The sequence below is a fragment of the Camelina sativa genome, chromosome 11 (genome assembly GCF_030686135.1).
Source record: "Camelina sativa cultivar CO46 ecotype springtype chromosome 11, ASM3068613v1".
Classification (NCBI taxonomy): Eukaryota; Viridiplantae; Streptophyta; class Magnoliopsida; order Brassicales; family Brassicaceae; genus Camelina; species Camelina sativa.
In genome coordinates, this window is record NC_141890.1 from 633,161 (window position 1) to 649,972 (window position 16,812).

Sequence of the window (16,812 nt, forward strand, 5' to 3'; positions counted from 1 at the left end):
CTTATTATTAGGGTTTGTAAATCAAACCTTTATTAGAGTTTGCAAATAAGATCTCTCCATCAACCACTGCGCTTTTATGCACATCACAACCACCAATCTCTGCACCAGGGCTCGAGACAGGCTCCCAAGTTTGGGTTTTGGGATCGAAAACCTCCAGCCAGTTAGATGGATTGCTGCAGTCTTTGCAGCCTCCTGTCACATATATCTTTCCATCAAGCAAATTAGCGGCTGGATAGTTAGTTCCTCTCTACCCGCATGCTTGGACCTTTGCCCCACGTGTGAGACTGACAGTCCAAGATCGAGACGCTAGACGAGTGTGCTACTTCTTGGTCGATGGGTCCGCCAAGATATCAGAACCAACCGCAACGAGACCTGACCAGTGCACACGACGAGAATGGAGTACTGGGATTGCCGCCAAAGCATACCCACTTGACTTCTTCTTCTTCTCGATGAGGTCGTCATCATTGGTTAGAGTTCGATTAGGTTTCAGGCAGAGAGTGAACCACCTAGGGTTAGGGTCATAATCTCCATCTTGTAAACACACATAGAGACAACTCTCGGTTCGGTTTAAAGAGGACCGGATCTTGTAAAGCTCCGGTAAGGCAATAAGCGAGCGGAAACTCTTGGAGACGAGGGAGAGAGTTGGATAATACAATCTCGAGACGCGTGCTAAGCAGCTCAATACCATGCATTGTATGTGTCTTTCCACTGCTAGTAACACCATAAGCAAAAAAAGTTCATGTCAAATCTCCAACCCTGAGTCAGAAGATATGTTGCAAGCAATGCTACTTGCATACCAATTGGTCTAGAGGATATTTCAATGAAAACACACAATATCCCTTACCGTTAACACCTTCCATAGCTGCCTTGACTACTGGCCTTGCAGCTACATCATAAGCGTCTATAGTAGTTGTTTGTGGTCGAAAAACTTTATCTGGCATCAAACACACAAATTCTGGAAAAAAACATTCACTCAGACTCAGACACTATATATATATATAATCAAATTAAAAACAAGCTAAGCAATGGCGGAAAAAATAATTGAGGTGAAGACAATACCGAATGCGTAAGCTGTAAGTGGATTATACTCGTGCCTGACCAATGTATCGCCATCAGGGTACCAAGCAACTTCATCTCCTCTTTGCATCTATAAGAAACTGTAATCTCGGCAATAGATCTGGTCCACGGCGATCAGATATATCAATATACCTCAATAGACGAAAATTGGTTTAATGAAAAAGCCGTGCACCGGGTAAAAAAAAAAAAAAAAAAAAAAAAAAAAAAAAAAAGAAAAAGCCGTGCACCGGTTTAATATGGCTGACCAAATACTGTAGTTTCCCCTTTTTACCCTTCTACTAAGATTACAGTTATTTGCATTTCAAACACAACATAAATGTCCTGGCAAAAAAAAAAAAAAAAACACAACATAAATGTCATACTCCGCGAAATAAGTAACGCATCTATACGACGACTGAAAGAGTAGAAATAGCATTTTTGGCAACAACCAAAAAAAACACACACACAAAATAGCATGCATGCATCATGTATGTGGTTAATTAATATTATTGATCCATATATTAAAACCATAATCTTGTTTGAGTCTTATAGTTTCTTTGTTTAAAAAAAAAAAAAAGAAAGAGGACGAGGGAAATATTCGAAAATGGTTGTATCACACTAGCTAGTGCATGTTAAATACATTTTAATAGTAGATATGTCAAAATTAATGTAAGTTGAAAATAGTGGTGGATATGCTTCGATTTATCTACTTGATATTTTCTTTTGTCGTATAATTAATTAAGATTATGGTGAATTATATTCCTTAACTGGATACATTATATTAATACATTCTCAGCTAAATAATCTATAGGAGTAAATATTATATCAAAAGTTAATAACAAATATATCTTGGTGTAATGTTTGCGATTCATTCAACTTAGTTAGACAGTATTGAAGACAAGCTATGTGAATGTGTGTTAATAAAAATGACGTGAAAATATGGGTATTCTCTATGGCACAAAGAAATAATGTCATCAAGTTGGGCAAAATTCGAGTCTTATATCATACCTTTCAGCTAGCAATTACGCACTACTTCACATTCAAAGCTTCACTAATTTGAAAAGGAGAACATAGAAATTATGCTTATAATCAACCTACGACACAAATATATAAAGACTTATTTGACACACTTAGTGTGTTCTAATGGATATTACTAATCTTGTTTGGCGTGTTAAAAAATTCAACTTAGTTGAATCGGCTAATATCTTTAAAGTTTCTACTTTGTTTGTTGTTTTGAGAAAGGCTTATGCAGTAAGTCTTAATTATGTGAATGTGTATTAATAGAAATGCGTGGAAATATGGGTATTCTCTCTATGGCACAAAGAAATAATGTCATCAAGTTGAGCACATTTCGAGTCATATATCATAAATTTCAGTTAGCAGTTACGCACTACTTTAAACTTAAAGCTTCTCTAATTTGAAAAAGAGAACATAGAAATTATGCTTATTGAATGTGTATGCATTTAGTCTTATGTGAATGTGTATTAATAGAAATGACGTGAACAAATTTTACTCGACTAAAAAGTAATTTCGACATTATATACAGCCAACGTTATGTTATTGCGAAAAGAAAACGTGTGTGGATGAAATGTCTTGTTCTATATATAGCGAGCGATTAAATCACTCACCAATTCATTTCTCAGCAAGCATTTCGTATTTCATCTGTTTCAGTCTCTCTCGTTAAATAACTTTCCAAGCTGATCAAGATGAGTGACCAAGAACTTGTGGGTTCGCTTCCGACGGCGGTACAGGAGCAGTGCATCGCGAGAGTTCCCAGGCGTTATCATCCAGCACTCAAGGGAGTTTGTAAGGAGTTCAACGAGTTATTTTCTACTAAAAGAATTTATGAGGTATTACATTAGTGATATGGTATTACGTTTTTAATTATGTCTTTTATTTTAGACTCGATGATACAATCATATATCGCTTTTACAAATCTTATATCAGGTCCGATCGGAGTTAAAGGTCAAGGAAGACGTGCTCCTTGTCGGCTTAGTTAACGATGATGTACCCAGAATGGAGCTCGAATGGTTTACGTTGGAGACGAAAGTACATGACTCTGAGGATATGTGTGAACTCCGACCGGCGATCCCAGCTCTTTCTGAAAACTTCACCTTTTCAGGTTATGGACCGACATATGTGAGTGACGGCTCCAGTATCTATGCGATCTGTGGTGGACCCAAGAGGGATGATGAACTACCCACGACAGTCTATGCGGTTGATTATCTTGAGTCTGTGTGCAAGCCACTCCAGTTAATGGTTATGGGTGCCCCACGACCAGCTTCGGCCGTGGGTATTATACAAGGTAAAATTTATGTCTTGTGTGTTTGTGGTGGTTCGTGCGTTGTCCAAGAATACAACATCGAGGGCTCGGATTCAGATCCACCACGCTGGGAGTCTTTCAATATTGCTTTTGACGAGGAGCTAGAAGACATATGCGCCAGTTTTGTTATGCTCGACAAGATATTCATCAAGTTTGGGTGGTTCTCGTGCGTCTACGACCCCACTGATCGAACCTTAGAAAGGTACGACCCCATTGATGATCACTGGTTTGAATCCAGCTTTAAACCCAGCTACTGTGCGATAGGAAAGTGCCTCTATGTACAGGATCGAGAAGTGGACACCATACATGTATTTGATTCTATTTCCGAAAACTGGAGCCTCCTCAAGGGAGTGGCCGGAAAGATTGACCCTTGTGACTTCCTCAGAAAAAAGCTAGTTGCTCTTGGCACGAGACTTGCGATTGTTTGCAGTCATGAGGTTGAGTGGGAAATCAGTGTTTCCATTTTTGATGTCGAGAGGATTGACAACGAGTGCTGGGGACATCAGATTTCGAGGAAAGTAGTTCTGAAGCCAAAGAGTTTCTACGACATCAAGGAGTGTCTGTCCTTCTCCATTTAATCATACAGTATTTATAAGGGATGCATGCCTTACAGTATTAATTATTTAATTATAATAAAACAAGTACATACGTACGATACTTAATATTTTAAATATATGTGTGTTCACAAAACATGGATAAATTACAATAAGACAGTTTATAATTTTATTTATATACGTTTAAATCTGATTATTAATTATCCATTTATACATCGTCATACATTTTGATTAGAAGTAGTACTAATTGATCATCTACCGGGGCAAAATTTTGTTTTTTAAACAATAATAATAAAATAATTTATGATGATGAAAGGTGATACATGGATGGATTGTAGCAACAGTGGTTATCGGAATTCTAGCTAGCATACAATGTATTGCAATATATGTGACAACAAATCAAATCATTGTTTTATAAATATACACACATGCGTACGAAATGTACATGTAACATATTTCGTATGTATCCCCAATCCCATATAAGAAAAGCTGGATAGGAAGTGTAAATAAAGTCCAACATTTAACAAAGAATCTTGGAGATAGAAAGGTCCAAGATTTTGGAAAAAAAAATGCTGGATAGAGGTTTTGGCAAAGAAAATCTAGATAGAGATTTTAAAGAGAAACATGATAGGTAGAAAAATATGTTTTTTTATTTTGATCCCTTTGTCCCTCTAGCTACTTTCAGATTTTGGAAAAGAGAGAGATCCAGAGTGACCCTTGCATGTGAGGGAGGCTTGATAATGGATGACATGGTAGAAAAAGTAGAATAGAGTGACATCCAGAGGTATCGAGCTACAAAAAATACAAATAAATTAAGGTAGTTATACGAGATGATTTAGCAATTTACCTCAGAGAAGAAACGTTCCATGGCAGCTTCGGATTTGAGGATTAATTTACGAGAAAAAACTGTGTTGCTTTTTTGCGTGTGGAGCAATCAACATGCATCACACAAATATAAATGGTAGAATAGAGGTATTTATACGGGGGATTGTTCGTAAACGAAGATCGTGGAGCGGAGGTATGGGAAAGATCTTAAAATTTTGGTAAAATGGTTGTAAAAATCTGATATCTAGGAAGTTGTTGAGAACGTGTCTAGCTACAATAGTAAGCATCAAACTGTTACACAACACAAACCCTTTCAGCGTCCCTGTTTTTATTGACAGGAAAGGTAAATAATACTAAACATGCTTAATAGGACCTGAAGATCATTTTGAAATAACATACAATACCGGCCATATCATAAACATGCTTTAAATCACACTGCTAAGTAATTGTAAACACAACCCCTAAACATTCAATCTTCCACAGACCTCCTGCCACGTCTTCTTCCCCTCAGCCATGGAGGTCACGACGGAAGCTACCTCTTTCAAGCTGACTCGGACTTGGTCTCTGCTATCTCTATCCCTTATTGTGACTGACGTCTGTGAATCCACTGTTATTGCAAATGGCACACCAAGCTCATCAGCTCTTGCATATTTCTTTCCTATCGATGTACCTATTCACACACACGAATCTTCTCACTCAGTTTGCTCCATTTTGAAATTATAAAACACTTTCAGTTTCAATTTGTTTAACGTACCTGTGATGTCAATCTTGTGTTTGATGCCATCAGATTTGAGTTGTTTGGAAATAACTTTGGTTGCTTCCTCAAATTGTTGGTTCTGCACAAGCGGGAAAACCGTGCACTTGATGGGTGCTACAAGAGGGGAGAAACGGAACACGTTCAGTTGTTGATCCCCTGCCTTGCTTAGCCTTGTGCTGAAACAATGCTCGTACATACAATATATGATCCGTCCAATCCCAAAAGATGGTTCAACCACTGACGGGGTGAAAACCCGCTCAAACACTAGTTTCTTCTCCTTTGAGATTGACACCATGTCCTTCTTGATGGTCACGTTTTTCCCGAGGGTACACACTTCAAACTCGACTTCCCCTTTGGATTCTAGGGTCGCCTTCATCTTCATAGCTTCTTGCTCATTCAGCGCCTAACAAAATCATTACACCAAGCATGTTCTTTATTATAAACCATCACCATTAGACAGAGCAGCTATTCTAGTAGAAAATAAGAGACTTCAGCCGGTCTACCTTCAAAGCTTCAACCACATTCTTTTGATCTCCCTTGAATGCAAGACCCAGTTCTTTCTTCGCAGGGGTAAAAATAAGTTTCTGAAATAAAAGAGAACCACATTAAGGACACGTTGTAAAGACAGAGATGAAAATGTTAAGTAGAATACCTCTACTTCTATAGGCTCTGCCAATTTGGCTTCAGCCTCAAGAGCAACGCCACTTTTTTTCTGCCACAAAACAAAGGGTCCACAATGTAAATACAAAAGGGTTTTGAATAATTAATTATTATCAAGCTGCCAAATGAAATGATGAGGGTAAGAGGTAAGTTTCTTACGGAGTGAGCAAGTAAGTCATAAGCAGACCTATCGGCAATTCCAACACATTCAATCCACCCATATGAACAATCAATTTCAGCATCCCAACAATCTGCTGCATAGTGGGCCATTTCTTTTGCTTTGTGCTGGCGGAAACGCAGCCGTTCCTTGTCTATGCCGAGACAGACAAGGAAAAGATACACTCTCCCAATGAAGTATCCTAGAGTTTCACTGTTCACAGTTCCCTATTCGAATACAATTTCAGTGGTAGGCATCAGTGTAAGTGTATTTTTTTTAATATAATAAATGTCAAAAAGAGGTAGGCGAGAATATGATTACAAATACTGACATTGGCAACAGCTTCGCCAAGGCAAAGTTTTTTCGCAGATTGGCCAGACATTTCTTGTTCTTCTCTAGGAAACATAAGCAATTCCAATGATTCTACGTCAGGGAATTTGGGATGTGACTTATTCTCAGGATCAACAAAGTGCTCAATTTCTGCCAGCAAGAATTCACGAGCTCTTATAGGCCCTTGACGAGGGGATATCTGCGAGTAAGAAGCTATTACCAATGGGTCTAATAGGCAATTGAAACCAAAGAGATAAATAGGAAAAAAAAGATCACTTGTATTCAATATATCAAGTAGAATATTGAAGCATATTCACCTCATTCCTAAAGACTCGACCAACTTGAGCCACGGCAAAAGGAAGTTTTCTCCCATTGTCATTATAATAGTTCTTAAAGTTGACAAAAATGCCTTGAGCAGTTTCAGGACGCAGGTAACTGAAGCAGAGAAAGAAAGTAACTTGATAAGGAACTCAAGAAAGAAAGAAAGAAACTAACTAGCTCAGAAAACAATTATTACATGGAAAATACTCACCCGAGAGCGGAACCAGTTGGGCCAATGGATGTTTGAAACATCAAGTTGAACGGGCGAGGAGGATGAGAAAGTGGATTATTAGTGTGGGGAGCAGTGATTCCATATTCCTTTATCTTGGCGCCAAGCTCTTCGGCAGAAAGATCTTCCACAGCAGCGAGGAGATTATCAAATTCAGCAGCTTTCTCAGCAGAGATGCTAACATCTTTCTTTCGCCTTTCACAATAACCCTTGATCAAGTGGTCGGCACGGTGAAATGCACCAGTTATCTCATCCTTGACCATAAGATCAGTGAACTTTTTTACATGCCCAGATGCATTGAAAACGATCTCTGGTGTCAAAGCTGAACAACCAACTTCAAGCATGTCCTCCTCATTAACGAAATACTGTTTAAAAAAAATAAAATCAAAATCAAAATCACACAGTCTTGTCTACCGAATTGAATTGAGCAGAGATATGTGAATGATCTTCACCTTACGCCAGAGGCTAAGTACATTAAGTTCAACAAGGCGGCCACTGGGACCGTAATCTAAAAGTCCGGCGACGCCACCGTAAATATCGAAAGATGGATTGTAGAAAGAACGACGCTCGAGAATATTGGCCACGGCTTGTCGGAAAGCCTCAGGCTCCTTCTCGACGGCGGATTTCTCAGCCTTCACTTTGTCGACGAAGAGACTCCCAATTGCAACGTCGCTCTCCGGTTTCGCTGCGTTGAGAGGTTGGACGGGGGCCTCCTGGTCTTCGACGGCCGCGGATTGTTCCGTAGGGTTCATCGTGATCGGGATCGCCGCCAAGGGTTTGGAAAAGTGAATTTTTTTAGGGTTGGTTTACTGGGAAACTGTCTTTTTGATCTTTTTGTGAGTCTAACTGGGCCCAAATTTGTGGGTCAATTCAATCCAACCCAATCCATAAACCCTATTGAGTTGAAAAACCGGTATCATCTTCGAGTAGCGACAAAGTTTTTGGAAGTTGGAGACACTTGTCCGATCCAGTCGGCCGCGGGAACGAGTAGTCAAGCGGAGGGCTTAAAGATGGCCGTGCGGCGTCGAGCCGACGTTCCAACATTTTTACGCTCTTTTCTTTCTTTTTTTTTTCTATTTCTTTTAATTATTAATTTTGTTTTTTCTCATATATATATATTTATAATTTTTTCGAATGGATCCAATCCAGTTGAGTCTTTTGGTATTCTGTAGGAGCATTGTGGTGGGCGTTCGGTTTTTCGGTTTGGTTTCAGTTCGGTTTTTTTAGTTTTATAAAAATTGAATCATATAGAAACCATATGTAATTCGGTTTGGTTTTTTCGGTTTATGGGTTTTTTGGTTTTATCAAAAATGAAACCATATAAAAACCATATGTATCACGATTTGGTCCCGGTTTTTAACGGTTATTCCATACTTTAAAAAATAGATAGTTAATACATAACTAAAAAATAAGCATAAAAGTAAAACCTAAACATAATTAAAAAATAAAATCCAAATATAGTTTTGTAAACCTAAATACTTAATTGAAATTTAAACTTTTAAAAAGTAAAGGTTATTGAAAAATAAAACGAGAAAAAAAAAACCAAGAAAAAAATTTAGAGATCAATAACTATAAGCCCAATAAAGAAAAAAAATACTGATATTGTTATACAATATAAATTTATAAGTTGGTGAAACTAATTATATCTAAGAATCCTAAATCCTAAATTTTTATAAAAACCCAAAAAAAATATTCGGTTTTACGGTTTTAACCAGACCAAACCTAAACCAAATAGTTTATTAAATTGAAAACCAAACAGATTTTTAGATTTAACTATAACCAAACCAAACCATTCGATTTAATTCGGTTGGATTTTTTTGCCCACCCTAGCAATTTGTTTTGTATGGGGTGGGAATCGTAAAGTAATATTGGTTTACTAGGAAACTGTCTGTTTTATCAAGGGTCAAAATGGGCCCAAATTTGTGGGTCAATTCAGTCCATAAACTTGCAAAACCCGGGTTTCAAGCTGGGGTAGCATTACCATGCTTTGAATCATACTGCTTAGTATTTTTGTAAACACAACCCCTAACCGTGGAGGTCACGACGGAAGCTGCCTCTTTCAAGCTGACTCACGACGGATAACCAAAACTAAATACAAACTTTACCGTACATAACCAAAACTAAATGAATTTTAAAAATTTGACAAGCCAGATTGCTATTGCATCCAATTAATTTGGAATAGTCAGGTCCAGTAACCGGAAGTATAATTGAAAATACCAAGTATCATCAAAAAGACTAACAAACATAAAAGGAGCATCTTGAATCAAATGAAGACAATCAAAATATCACTCAGATTCCAATTCGGCAGATCGGATTCCGTTTAATGAGATCGAGATCCACCTACGACGAAGAATGAAACACAAATTGAGTATATATGCCAATGAAGCAAGGCAATGTTTTATACAAACATGTTAGAAGAAGTGAAGATCTCGTGGTTTACCTTGTGTCCAAACAAATCTCGGATGTTGTCAATACCGTATAATATCATTGTCGGTCTGGTTTATGAACAAAAACCAAGGAAGAATCAGCAACAAACGACCCTGAAATGTTGAGGGAAATTCAAAATACTTACCTCTCAAGAGAAAGACCCCAAGCAATTACTCTAACATCCTCGGGGAGACCCATTGGAAGAAGCATTTCGGGTCTGAACATCCCAGAGTTACCAATCTCCACCCACTTCCCTAAACCTTCATGGTAGCTGAAAATTTCCATACTTGGCTCTGTGTAAGGGTTGTAAGCTGGCTTGAACCGCAGTTTCGACATCCCTGAAAAGCATGATCGCGTTCAGAGTTTTTCTTTCTCTCTCTAGCCTAAGCGAACCTAATTTAAGATTGTGGCAAACTTAAGGGAAGAGTTTACCTAAGCGTGAGAAGAAGTCTTTTAATACACCAATCAGGTCTCCCAGTGTAAGGCCTCGATCACAAATCAAACCTGATCCAAACATGAAATCATTTAACCGATTGAAAATCAAGTTTGAGAGACGATGATGCCTTACTTTGATTTAACACCAAACTGTGACAACTCTGACCATTAGAGAACTATACCTTCAATTTGATGGAACTCTGCAAGGTGGGTCCGATCAACAGCTTCGTTTCTGAAGACACGGTCAATAGAAAAGTACTTCTTGGGCACAAACGGTTTCTACAGTCAGACCGAAATCTAATTATACTACTGAATATTGAAAACCAACGTCTCACAACCTGTAAGCTAAAGTTCAGTTGTACCTGTGCTAGTGCATAAAGCATCCTAGATGAGACAGCCGTTGTGTGAGTACGGAGAAGATTCTTGTTTGCTTCTTCTCGTTTCCAATCATAATTATACCTTTAATGCAAAAGACCATTGTCAGAGTGCTGCAAATTAATTAGTACTACTACAAGGTAGTACGCAGACGCAAGTCATATACCCTCTAGATCCATAACCACCAGACTCGTGAACACGTTTCACCCTCTCAACATAATCTTCCGGCAGTGTCCTTGTAGTAGAGGGTGCTACATTCAAAGATTTACGCCATAAAATTTAGAGTTAGATATTCTTTGAGATGTCAACAAGCAACCAGGAATAGCTGTCACAAACAACAAATATAGTGACTAAGCATTCAAAATTTGAACCTTTTAGAAAGAAGGTGTCATGAGAATCACGAGCAGGGTGCTGCTGAGGCTGGAACAACGCATCAAAATTCCAGAAGCTATAGAGCATACGAAACAGGATAAGATCAGCTAACAAATAGCAAAAACTAATGACCTAATAAGATCTCCTCAAGCCTCCATGAAAAGCTGAAGACCAAGACTCTGTAATAACTAGACGATACCTGCTCTCCACAAAGTTGTTTGTTGGCATCTCCTCAAACCTGCGACCACATAAGGCTCACCATTAATTTTGGCCATCAACAGAATAGTGGAGAGAAATTAAAATAGATGCCAAGAGTCTCTCTCACCCCATTTGAACAAATATGTCTTTAAACTGCTTCCGCACCTAAGGCACAAGAAAAGTAAAATTAAAAACTTAAGAGGTCTGTTATAAATAAAACGGCTACCCAAATCCTTTACAACAATAGAAAAGATAACCACTAGTATACAATATATACACTTAGCTATACCAAGCGTCAAGCTTACCTTGAGAAGGGCGTGAAGATGCCCAGCCTCAAGAGGCGCTCCTTTAGCATTGAAGTTATATTCCTTAAACTCTAACTCTTTCCAGCTGCAAATACACACCACTTTCCTATCTTAATTGCATATTCATCCTACAATACCATTAAAAAGTTGCTTAAAAGGGCAAGTTTTAGGACGAACTTTTGAAGATTTTCTCGAGTCAAATCGGTGGCTACTTTCTTTCTCTCGGGAGCATAATTAGGACCTTTCTTTACGGAATACCCCGTCCATGTCCTGTTAAGTAAGAAAGGATATCAGCTATCCAATGTCTCTCAAAAGGAACGAAACATGAAAGAAAAGTGGAAACAATTACTGTTGCATTATGAGTTTTCTGGATTTAAGAGAACTGATAATGTCCTTGTCAACTTCCTGAAGGGGAGAAAGGGATACTTCAGATTAATATGAATCATAAGGCAAAATACAACAGACGAAATATCTACTGAAATAAGATAGTACAAACCTTCCCTTCTTGTATTTGTAAAAGCTGGTCTTTCACTTTATCTTCTACATGTTGAACCTACAATAAAAAGGTTCAGATTGATGCAGACTAACTAAAACGTGAGTGTGTGTGACATATGTTAAACTGATTCATTACTACCAAACATCCAAAAAAGAAGGTAGCAAACAGAAAGTAAACCATTTCAGAACTATTACCCTCCTCGAGACTTGCCTTCCCATTTGCACCCACCTTTTTTTCCCGACTTGTGACCAGCCGATACTGAAGACTGAAGGAGCAAGCTTTCTCTGATATAGTAAAAGAAATTTACGCCTGTTATTAGAGAGTATGACTAACAAATCCAACCAAATATATACACCTAGATATCCATAACAATCACCTCGAGTTCATCTTTTGATATGCTACCTTCTTCAGGCACAGCTAGGAAAAGTTGTACCTCTGGCGACCCTTCTGCTGCATATTCCTTCCCTTCATCAGTCAGAACCCATGTCTCCTTTTTAATGTCCTGCAGAGAATAGTCAACCCCATGTTTCAACAGATTGATAGTGATAGCAACTTATGGCAAAATGTGAGATTCTTCAGTGGGCATTCACGGAAAACGCAAAATATTTCAACTAGATATTAAAACCGTCTTAAATCTAACACACTCTAGATCCATAATCCAAAACCCTATCGCAGACCCAATTCAGCCAGAGAACTCACACGCAACGCATGGGAATGAGATACAAGATGTAAGATTACAAAAATACGGCAGTGAAAACGGGGAAGCACGAGTACCTGAACATCAATGAAACGAAAACCATGGAGACTTTTGATGACATTGACGACTTCGCCGTGGTCGAGGTTGAATTCGGCAGAGAACAGACCCGAATCCGTGATCTCTTCGTTGTTCTGCAGAAACCCTAGTATCGCCTTTTCAGCCATTATTAATCAATCTCTCTCTCTCTCTCTCTCTCTCTCTCTCTCTTTAGGTTTTATCGAAAGAGCTTTTTTGCCTTACTCTCTCTCTCTTCTTTCTATCTCTTCCGGTCAAACAGAGTAAACGCCGCTGATTCTAATTGCATAAAATTGGGATATAAGGGTTCGACTTTAGAGTGCGTTTTAAATTATCTCTATTTACTTTTGAAATTACAACATAACCCACCTGCCACGAGTGATATTTTTATATCACTTGAATAATGCAATCAGAGTCCACTTTGGATTTGAACTTTTTGACCCCTAATCCCACTCACACCGATGCTTAATTATTTTGTTGCTTTTTATTGATTTTTTTTTACTAATGACCGTACTTAAAGAGGGTGTAATATGTAAAATCAAAAGTCAAGAGGGTGAATCTATGCAATTTCTTCGAAAATAGAAACGACGACGTTTCGGTTGTAGGGTTTAGTGCTCTTGGTCGTTCTATCATCTTTCCTCCTCCTCTTCGTCTTCCTCTTGAGATTCCAATTCAAGAAAACCAAATTTGTTCTGCTCTGCGAATCTTACAAAAATCAAGAAGAGATGGCATCATTTTGCAGATCAGCGTTAATGGCAGGTTCCAGAAACTTAGTATCAAGATCCAAAACCGTAACTCAAAAGTCCCTTAACCTTAAACCCACAGCGACTTCAACTCCTTTCGCTTCAATGTCCCAATCTGTCCCTCGCGCTTCAAGGTGCCTATTCATTTTTCACTTGTTTCATTCAATTTGTTATCTTTAAGTTGTATACTTTAAAGAATATATCCATGTTTGTTTGTGATCTGTTCAAGTTATGCCCTGCCCCTAGTAGTGTAGTGAATTTCTAATCAGAAACTTTTTTCCATGCAATGTGAAGGGTTCTCTCGGCTTTGGGATGTGTTGAAACGATGATTCCACTCCACAGTGCTGTTGCTTCAGCTCGACTCAAGTCAAGCATCGCTGCTGATTCCTCCTGTTGGAGTTGGCTCTCTCAGGGTAACTTTTCTCCTCTCTCTCTCTCTTTCTTTGTCTATTGTCCTTCAATTTGCTGTCTTTTTCTGCTTCTTGTTTGGTGGGTTGATTCTGTTTTCTGCTTTCTCTGCTCTGCAATTGGAAAGCTTTGAGACTCGAGATTGAATTTGCAGATTTATTATTATTATTAAGTAAACTAGATGGTAGAAACTCTCGTGTGAAGTGGAACTAAAACTCTTTTAAAGTGACAAGATTTAGATGTATACAAGCATAATTGTGGCAAGAGTGTATTCATTAGTGTATACTCTTTTGGATTCGGAGTCTGTTTTTTTTTTTTGGGAAAACTAAACTGTTTCATATATGAAACTGGATGATAAATGTGAAAGATATGTTTTCTCAAGTGAACAAAACTTTGACAGATTTTTGAAGAAAGGAATTGTTAATTCTCTCATTCACATAATAATAATCATGTCTTGTTGACATTTTTAGTTGGTCTTAGATTATGTAGTTGCTCCTTGTGTTTGTCCTAAAGCCTTGCTTCTCTGACTTATGTTCTTCTGCTTAATGCAATAGGATTTGCCACGCCTTTGTGACCCCGGTCTGCTGGATCTCTATATAAGGCGAAAATAATCAAAATGTTAGGACTTGCTTTCACAAAATGAATGAACAAGAACAGTGTTTTTTTTCTAGTTCCAACGCTTTTGTTGATGTATTGTTGTGGTTCACAAGGGACTTGTTGCAATCTATCTATCGCTATTTGGATCCACACATTTTGGGGTTTTTGTTCTGCACTAAACTCAACATTTCCTTTCTTCTATTCATGATATCACGTTCTGTGTCCATGCATATTACAACGAGGAATCTCTGCATTTTTCAATTTCTTGATCTTGTTGGCTGATCCTCTTCCCATTTCTCTCGTCCTTTAGAACTGGGAGTTCCTCGGTGACACCATCATTAGCATTGGTCTTGATCTTGAAGCGTCCCTGGGATGATACCTGATACTGTTTGAGACTACTTGATTTTGCCAGTTTTTGGACTGGTTTGCTCCGGTTTAGGACCAGGTTGTTTCCCAATTTGGTTCATGTCATCTTGGTTTAGATATTTTTGGGAGGCATGGAAGGGGATACTAGTACTCATCTCAAAATAGTATTAATCATCATCTTTTATGGCATTCTAACGAACATAATCAAAATTAAAATCCTACCAACTAATAATTGTGAATCCGAACTTTCTTGCAGTATACTCGAGTTTGGTCACCAGCTATGTAAGTGTAACTATAATATTGATATTTTTGAAACAATACTACCAAAAGTATTCGAGAGCCCCACATTCACCAGACAAATCATCGTCTAACGCCAATCTCGCCAGCCTTCCGTTTAAATTACCGAATGGACAAAAAAAAAGTTTAAAACTGTTCCAAAATTATCAATTTCCGTTAATTATATAAACACTGAATTACTAGTGAAATGCAATTAATTATGAATTATGAATAATGGTAGTTAGAAGAAACATAATTACGATATATTTATACAAATAGTGTGACCTAAAAGTTTAACTAGCTCCATAATCTCTAACCGAAGGTTAAAGATTAATTAGTCCATTGAACGTCATTTCCGGTGAGTGAAAAGTAAAAGTCTAATACAAAAATCTGATAACGTTATATTGCAATACAACAAAAATAAAAATGGATTTACTAATTTCCTTTGGGTCTCACCTCCTAATCTAGCTAACCAGGTAACGAGATGGACGGACACAACTATATACAAGACATATGTATGTGTTGTGTCCATTGCCTATATAATAGCTCATGTTCTTACAATATATAACTCGAACAGGAAACAGTAAGAGAGAGCTTATAAATAGAAAAGGCTATATGGGGAATTGTGCACTAAAACCAAAAGTTTTGTCGGAAACCGGAGCTCCGGCACCGGAGGAGCTTAAGGATTCACTTCTTGAATACCATAAGATCGACGCTGCAAAATCTCTTAGCAACTTGTTCCTTCAAGTAAGTCGCTACAAAAATTAAGCACAAACATTAATGTAATAACTATAGGATGTTATATTCTTGATTGTGTTACTCTTATACATGGTTTGTTTGTGTTTTTTTGGCTAATAGGACAAGGCAGAGAAGAAAACGAAAGATGGTGAGAAGATAACATTCGAAAATGTTCCGGTAGCTGAAGATCTGAAAACAGCTTTGGCGGAGGAAAAATCTCGGACAAAAGAGACAAAATCTCCGGCGACGATAGAGACAACTTATCCGGTAGCAGAGACAAAATATCCGGTAGCAGAGACAAAATATCCGGTAACGGAGAATAAAACTCCTGCTGACGAGAAGATAACACCGGAAAACATACCGGTAACTGAAGATCTGAAAACAGTTTTGGAGGAGGTGGCAAACCCTCTGGAAACAGAGTCAAAGTCTACAGTAACTGAGACTAACGCATCGGTTGATGATCATAAGACGAAGAACGAAGAGCCCGCTCGTGAAGAGAAAGTGATTGACGTTGTGGTTGTGAAAGAAACAGAAACAGAAGCGAAAGCAGAGGAGGTGGGAAGAGAAGCAGCACACTGAAACATCCTTGAAACGCTAGTTTCTTCGTTCTTGATAGCAACATGATTGTTTCCGACTTTTTTTTGTTTAGATTACGTTTCCTCGAGAGGAAATACGCAGACGCTGGATTTGTTATATGAATTGAAACTTCAGATTTCCTATAAACCGATCCTTCAACCCAAAATAAGAAAGTCTTTTTACGACTGTTATAATTTATTTGAAACGTCGTCAGTTTCCTGCGATTGCGTTTCATAACATAACGTTATTAATTGGGCCCCTTTATTAATACACCTTCTAAAGTTTTGGTTTGGATTCACACGGGCCGTGTCGGCCCGCACTATTAAAATTTGTATCAAGCCTTTAATAGACCGATCGATAGAGAGATTTAACGGGCGGGTAAGTTCCGGATCGGGAATACGGATCCGGATTCTGAGCATTAAATGAAACAACTAACTAACTGCACAAACCTTTTAATTGCAGCAGCAATTTAAGAGGCCACCAAACTCTCGAGCCCCAACTTGTCAATTATACATG

The 16,812-nt window shown here is 38.1% G+C and overlaps 5 protein-coding genes and 1 pseudogene across 6 annotated transcripts; 3 read left to right on the plus strand and 3 right to left on the minus strand.

Moving 5' to 3' along the window:
• Positions 1-7: 7 nt before the first annotated feature.
• On the minus strand, positions 8-1,147 carry LOC109127206 (F-box/kelch-repeat protein At4g39550 pseudogene; annotated as a pseudogene).
• A 1,478-nt stretch (positions 1,148-2,625) lies between these two features.
• Positions 2,626-4,109, plus strand: LOC104720847 (F-box/kelch-repeat protein At4g39240-like). The gene is made up of 2 exons (XM_010438741.2): positions 2,626-2,906; positions 3,004-4,109. Exons 1-2 carry the CDS (start codon positions 2,763-2,765, stop codon positions 3,955-3,957), a joined length of 1,098 nt encoding a protein of 365 aa, XP_010437043.2. The 5' UTR covers positions 2,626-2,762; the 3' UTR covers positions 3,958-4,109.
• An 862-nt stretch (positions 4,110-4,971) lies between these two features.
• LOC104720848 (glycine--tRNA ligase, mitochondrial 1) lies at positions 4,972-8,319 on the minus strand. The gene is made up of 9 exons (XM_087471447.1): positions 7,665-8,319; positions 7,195-7,577; positions 6,980-7,097; positions 6,664-6,861; positions 6,335-6,559; positions 6,168-6,227; positions 6,019-6,099; positions 5,513-5,918; positions 4,972-5,428 (listed from the first exon to the last, which is right to left on the minus strand). The coding sequence occupies exons 1-9, from the start codon at positions 7,962-7,964 to the stop codon at positions 5,220-5,222; spliced, it is 1,980 nt and encodes a 659-aa protein (XP_087327573.1). The 5' UTR covers positions 7,965-8,319; the 3' UTR covers positions 4,972-5,219.
• Positions 8,320-9,341: 1,022 nt separating this feature from the next.
• LOC104720849 (phenylalanine--tRNA ligase alpha subunit, cytoplasmic) lies at positions 9,342-12,953 on the minus strand. Its single transcript, XM_010438743.3, has 17 exons — positions 12,595-12,953; positions 12,197-12,322; positions 12,015-12,104; positions 11,821-11,877; positions 11,674-11,729; positions 11,502-11,594; positions 11,325-11,409; positions 11,147-11,184; positions 11,021-11,059; positions 10,821-10,897; positions 10,616-10,700; positions 10,437-10,533; positions 10,257-10,353; positions 10,072-10,143; positions 9,785-9,977; positions 9,653-9,707; positions 9,342-9,552 (listed from the first exon to the last, which is right to left on the minus strand). Exons 1-17 carry the CDS (start codon positions 12,739-12,741, stop codon positions 9,502-9,504), a joined length of 1,458 nt encoding a protein of 485 aa, XP_010437045.1. The 5' UTR covers positions 12,742-12,953; the 3' UTR covers positions 9,342-9,501.
• A 236-nt stretch (positions 12,954-13,189) lies between these two features.
• Positions 13,190-14,895, plus strand: LOC104720850 (uncharacterized). Of its 2 annotated transcripts, none has more exons than XM_010438745.3 (3): positions 13,190-13,469; positions 13,630-13,748; positions 14,651-14,895. In XM_010438745.3, the coding sequence occupies exons 1-3, from the start codon at positions 13,318-13,320 to the stop codon at positions 14,668-14,670; spliced, it is 291 nt and encodes a 96-aa protein (XP_010437047.1). In that variant the 5' UTR covers positions 13,190-13,317; the 3' UTR covers positions 14,671-14,895. The 2 variants fall into 2 exon arrangements, with proteins under 2 accessions (XP_010437047.1, XP_010437046.1); XM_010438744.3 differs by lacking the exon at positions 14,651-14,895 and adding an exon at positions 14,298-14,564.
• A 444-nt stretch (positions 14,896-15,339) lies between these two features.
• Positions 15,340-16,443, plus strand: LOC104720851 (uncharacterized). Its single transcript, XM_010438747.3, has 2 exons — positions 15,340-15,729; positions 15,841-16,443. The coding sequence occupies exons 1-2, from the start codon at positions 15,532-15,534 to the stop codon at positions 16,297-16,299; spliced, it is 657 nt and encodes a 218-aa protein (XP_010437049.2). The 5' UTR covers positions 15,340-15,531; the 3' UTR covers positions 16,300-16,443.
• The last annotated feature ends 369 nt before the right edge of the window (positions 16,444-16,812 follow it).

Excerpts from the sequence above, each read along its gene's own strand:
- LOC104720847 (XM_010438741.2), top strand. The coding sequence starts at position 2,763 with ATGAGTGACCAAGAACTTGTGGGTTCGCTTCCGACGGCGGTACAGGAG. Across the intron at positions 2,907-3,003 it reads CTACTAAAAGAATTTATGAG|GTCCGATCGGAGTTAAAGGT; the intron begins GTATTACATTAG and ends ATCTTATATCAG.
- LOC104720848 (XM_087471447.1), bottom strand. The coding sequence starts at position 7,964 with ATGAACCCTACGGAACAATCCGCGGCCGTCGAAGACCAGGAGGCCCCC. Across the intron at positions 6,560-6,663 it reads TTGGCGAAGCTGTTGCCAAT|GGAACTGTGAACAGTGAAAC; the intron begins GTCAGTATTTGT and ends GTATTCGAATAG. Across the intron at positions 6,100-6,167 it reads CAGAGCCTATAGAAGTAGAG|AAACTTATTTTTACCCCTGC; the intron begins GTATTCTACTTA and ends CTTTTATTTCAG.
- LOC104720849 (XM_010438743.3), bottom strand. The coding sequence starts at position 12,741 with ATGGCTGAAAAGGCGATACTAGGGTTTCTGCAGAACAACGAAGAGATC. Across the intron at positions 10,898-11,020 it reads AACAACTTTGTGGAGAGCAG|CTTCTGGAATTTTGATGCGT; the intron begins GTATCGTCTAGT and ends TATGCTCTATAG. Across the intron at positions 9,978-10,071 it reads AGACTTCTTCTCACGCTTAG|GGATGTCGAAACTGCGGTTC; the intron begins GTAAACTCTTCC and ends CATGCTTTTCAG.
- LOC104720850 (XM_010438745.3), top strand. The coding sequence starts at position 13,318 with ATGGCATCATTTTGCAGATCAGCGTTAATGGCAGGTTCCAGAAACTTA. Across the intron at positions 13,470-13,629 it reads TCTGTCCCTCGCGCTTCAAG|GGTTCTCTCGGCTTTGGGAT; the intron begins GTGCCTATTCAT and ends TGCAATGTGAAG. Across the intron at positions 13,749-14,650 it reads TTGGAGTTGGCTCTCTCAGG|AACTGGGAGTTCCTCGGTGA; the intron begins GTAACTTTTCTC and ends CTCGTCCTTTAG.
- LOC104720851 (XM_010438747.3), top strand. The coding sequence starts at position 15,532 with ATGTTCTTACAATATATAACTCGAACAGGAAACAGTAAGAGAGAGCTT. Across the intron at positions 15,730-15,840 it reads TTAGCAACTTGTTCCTTCAA|GACAAGGCAGAGAAGAAAAC; the intron begins GTAAGTCGCTAC and ends TTTGGCTAATAG.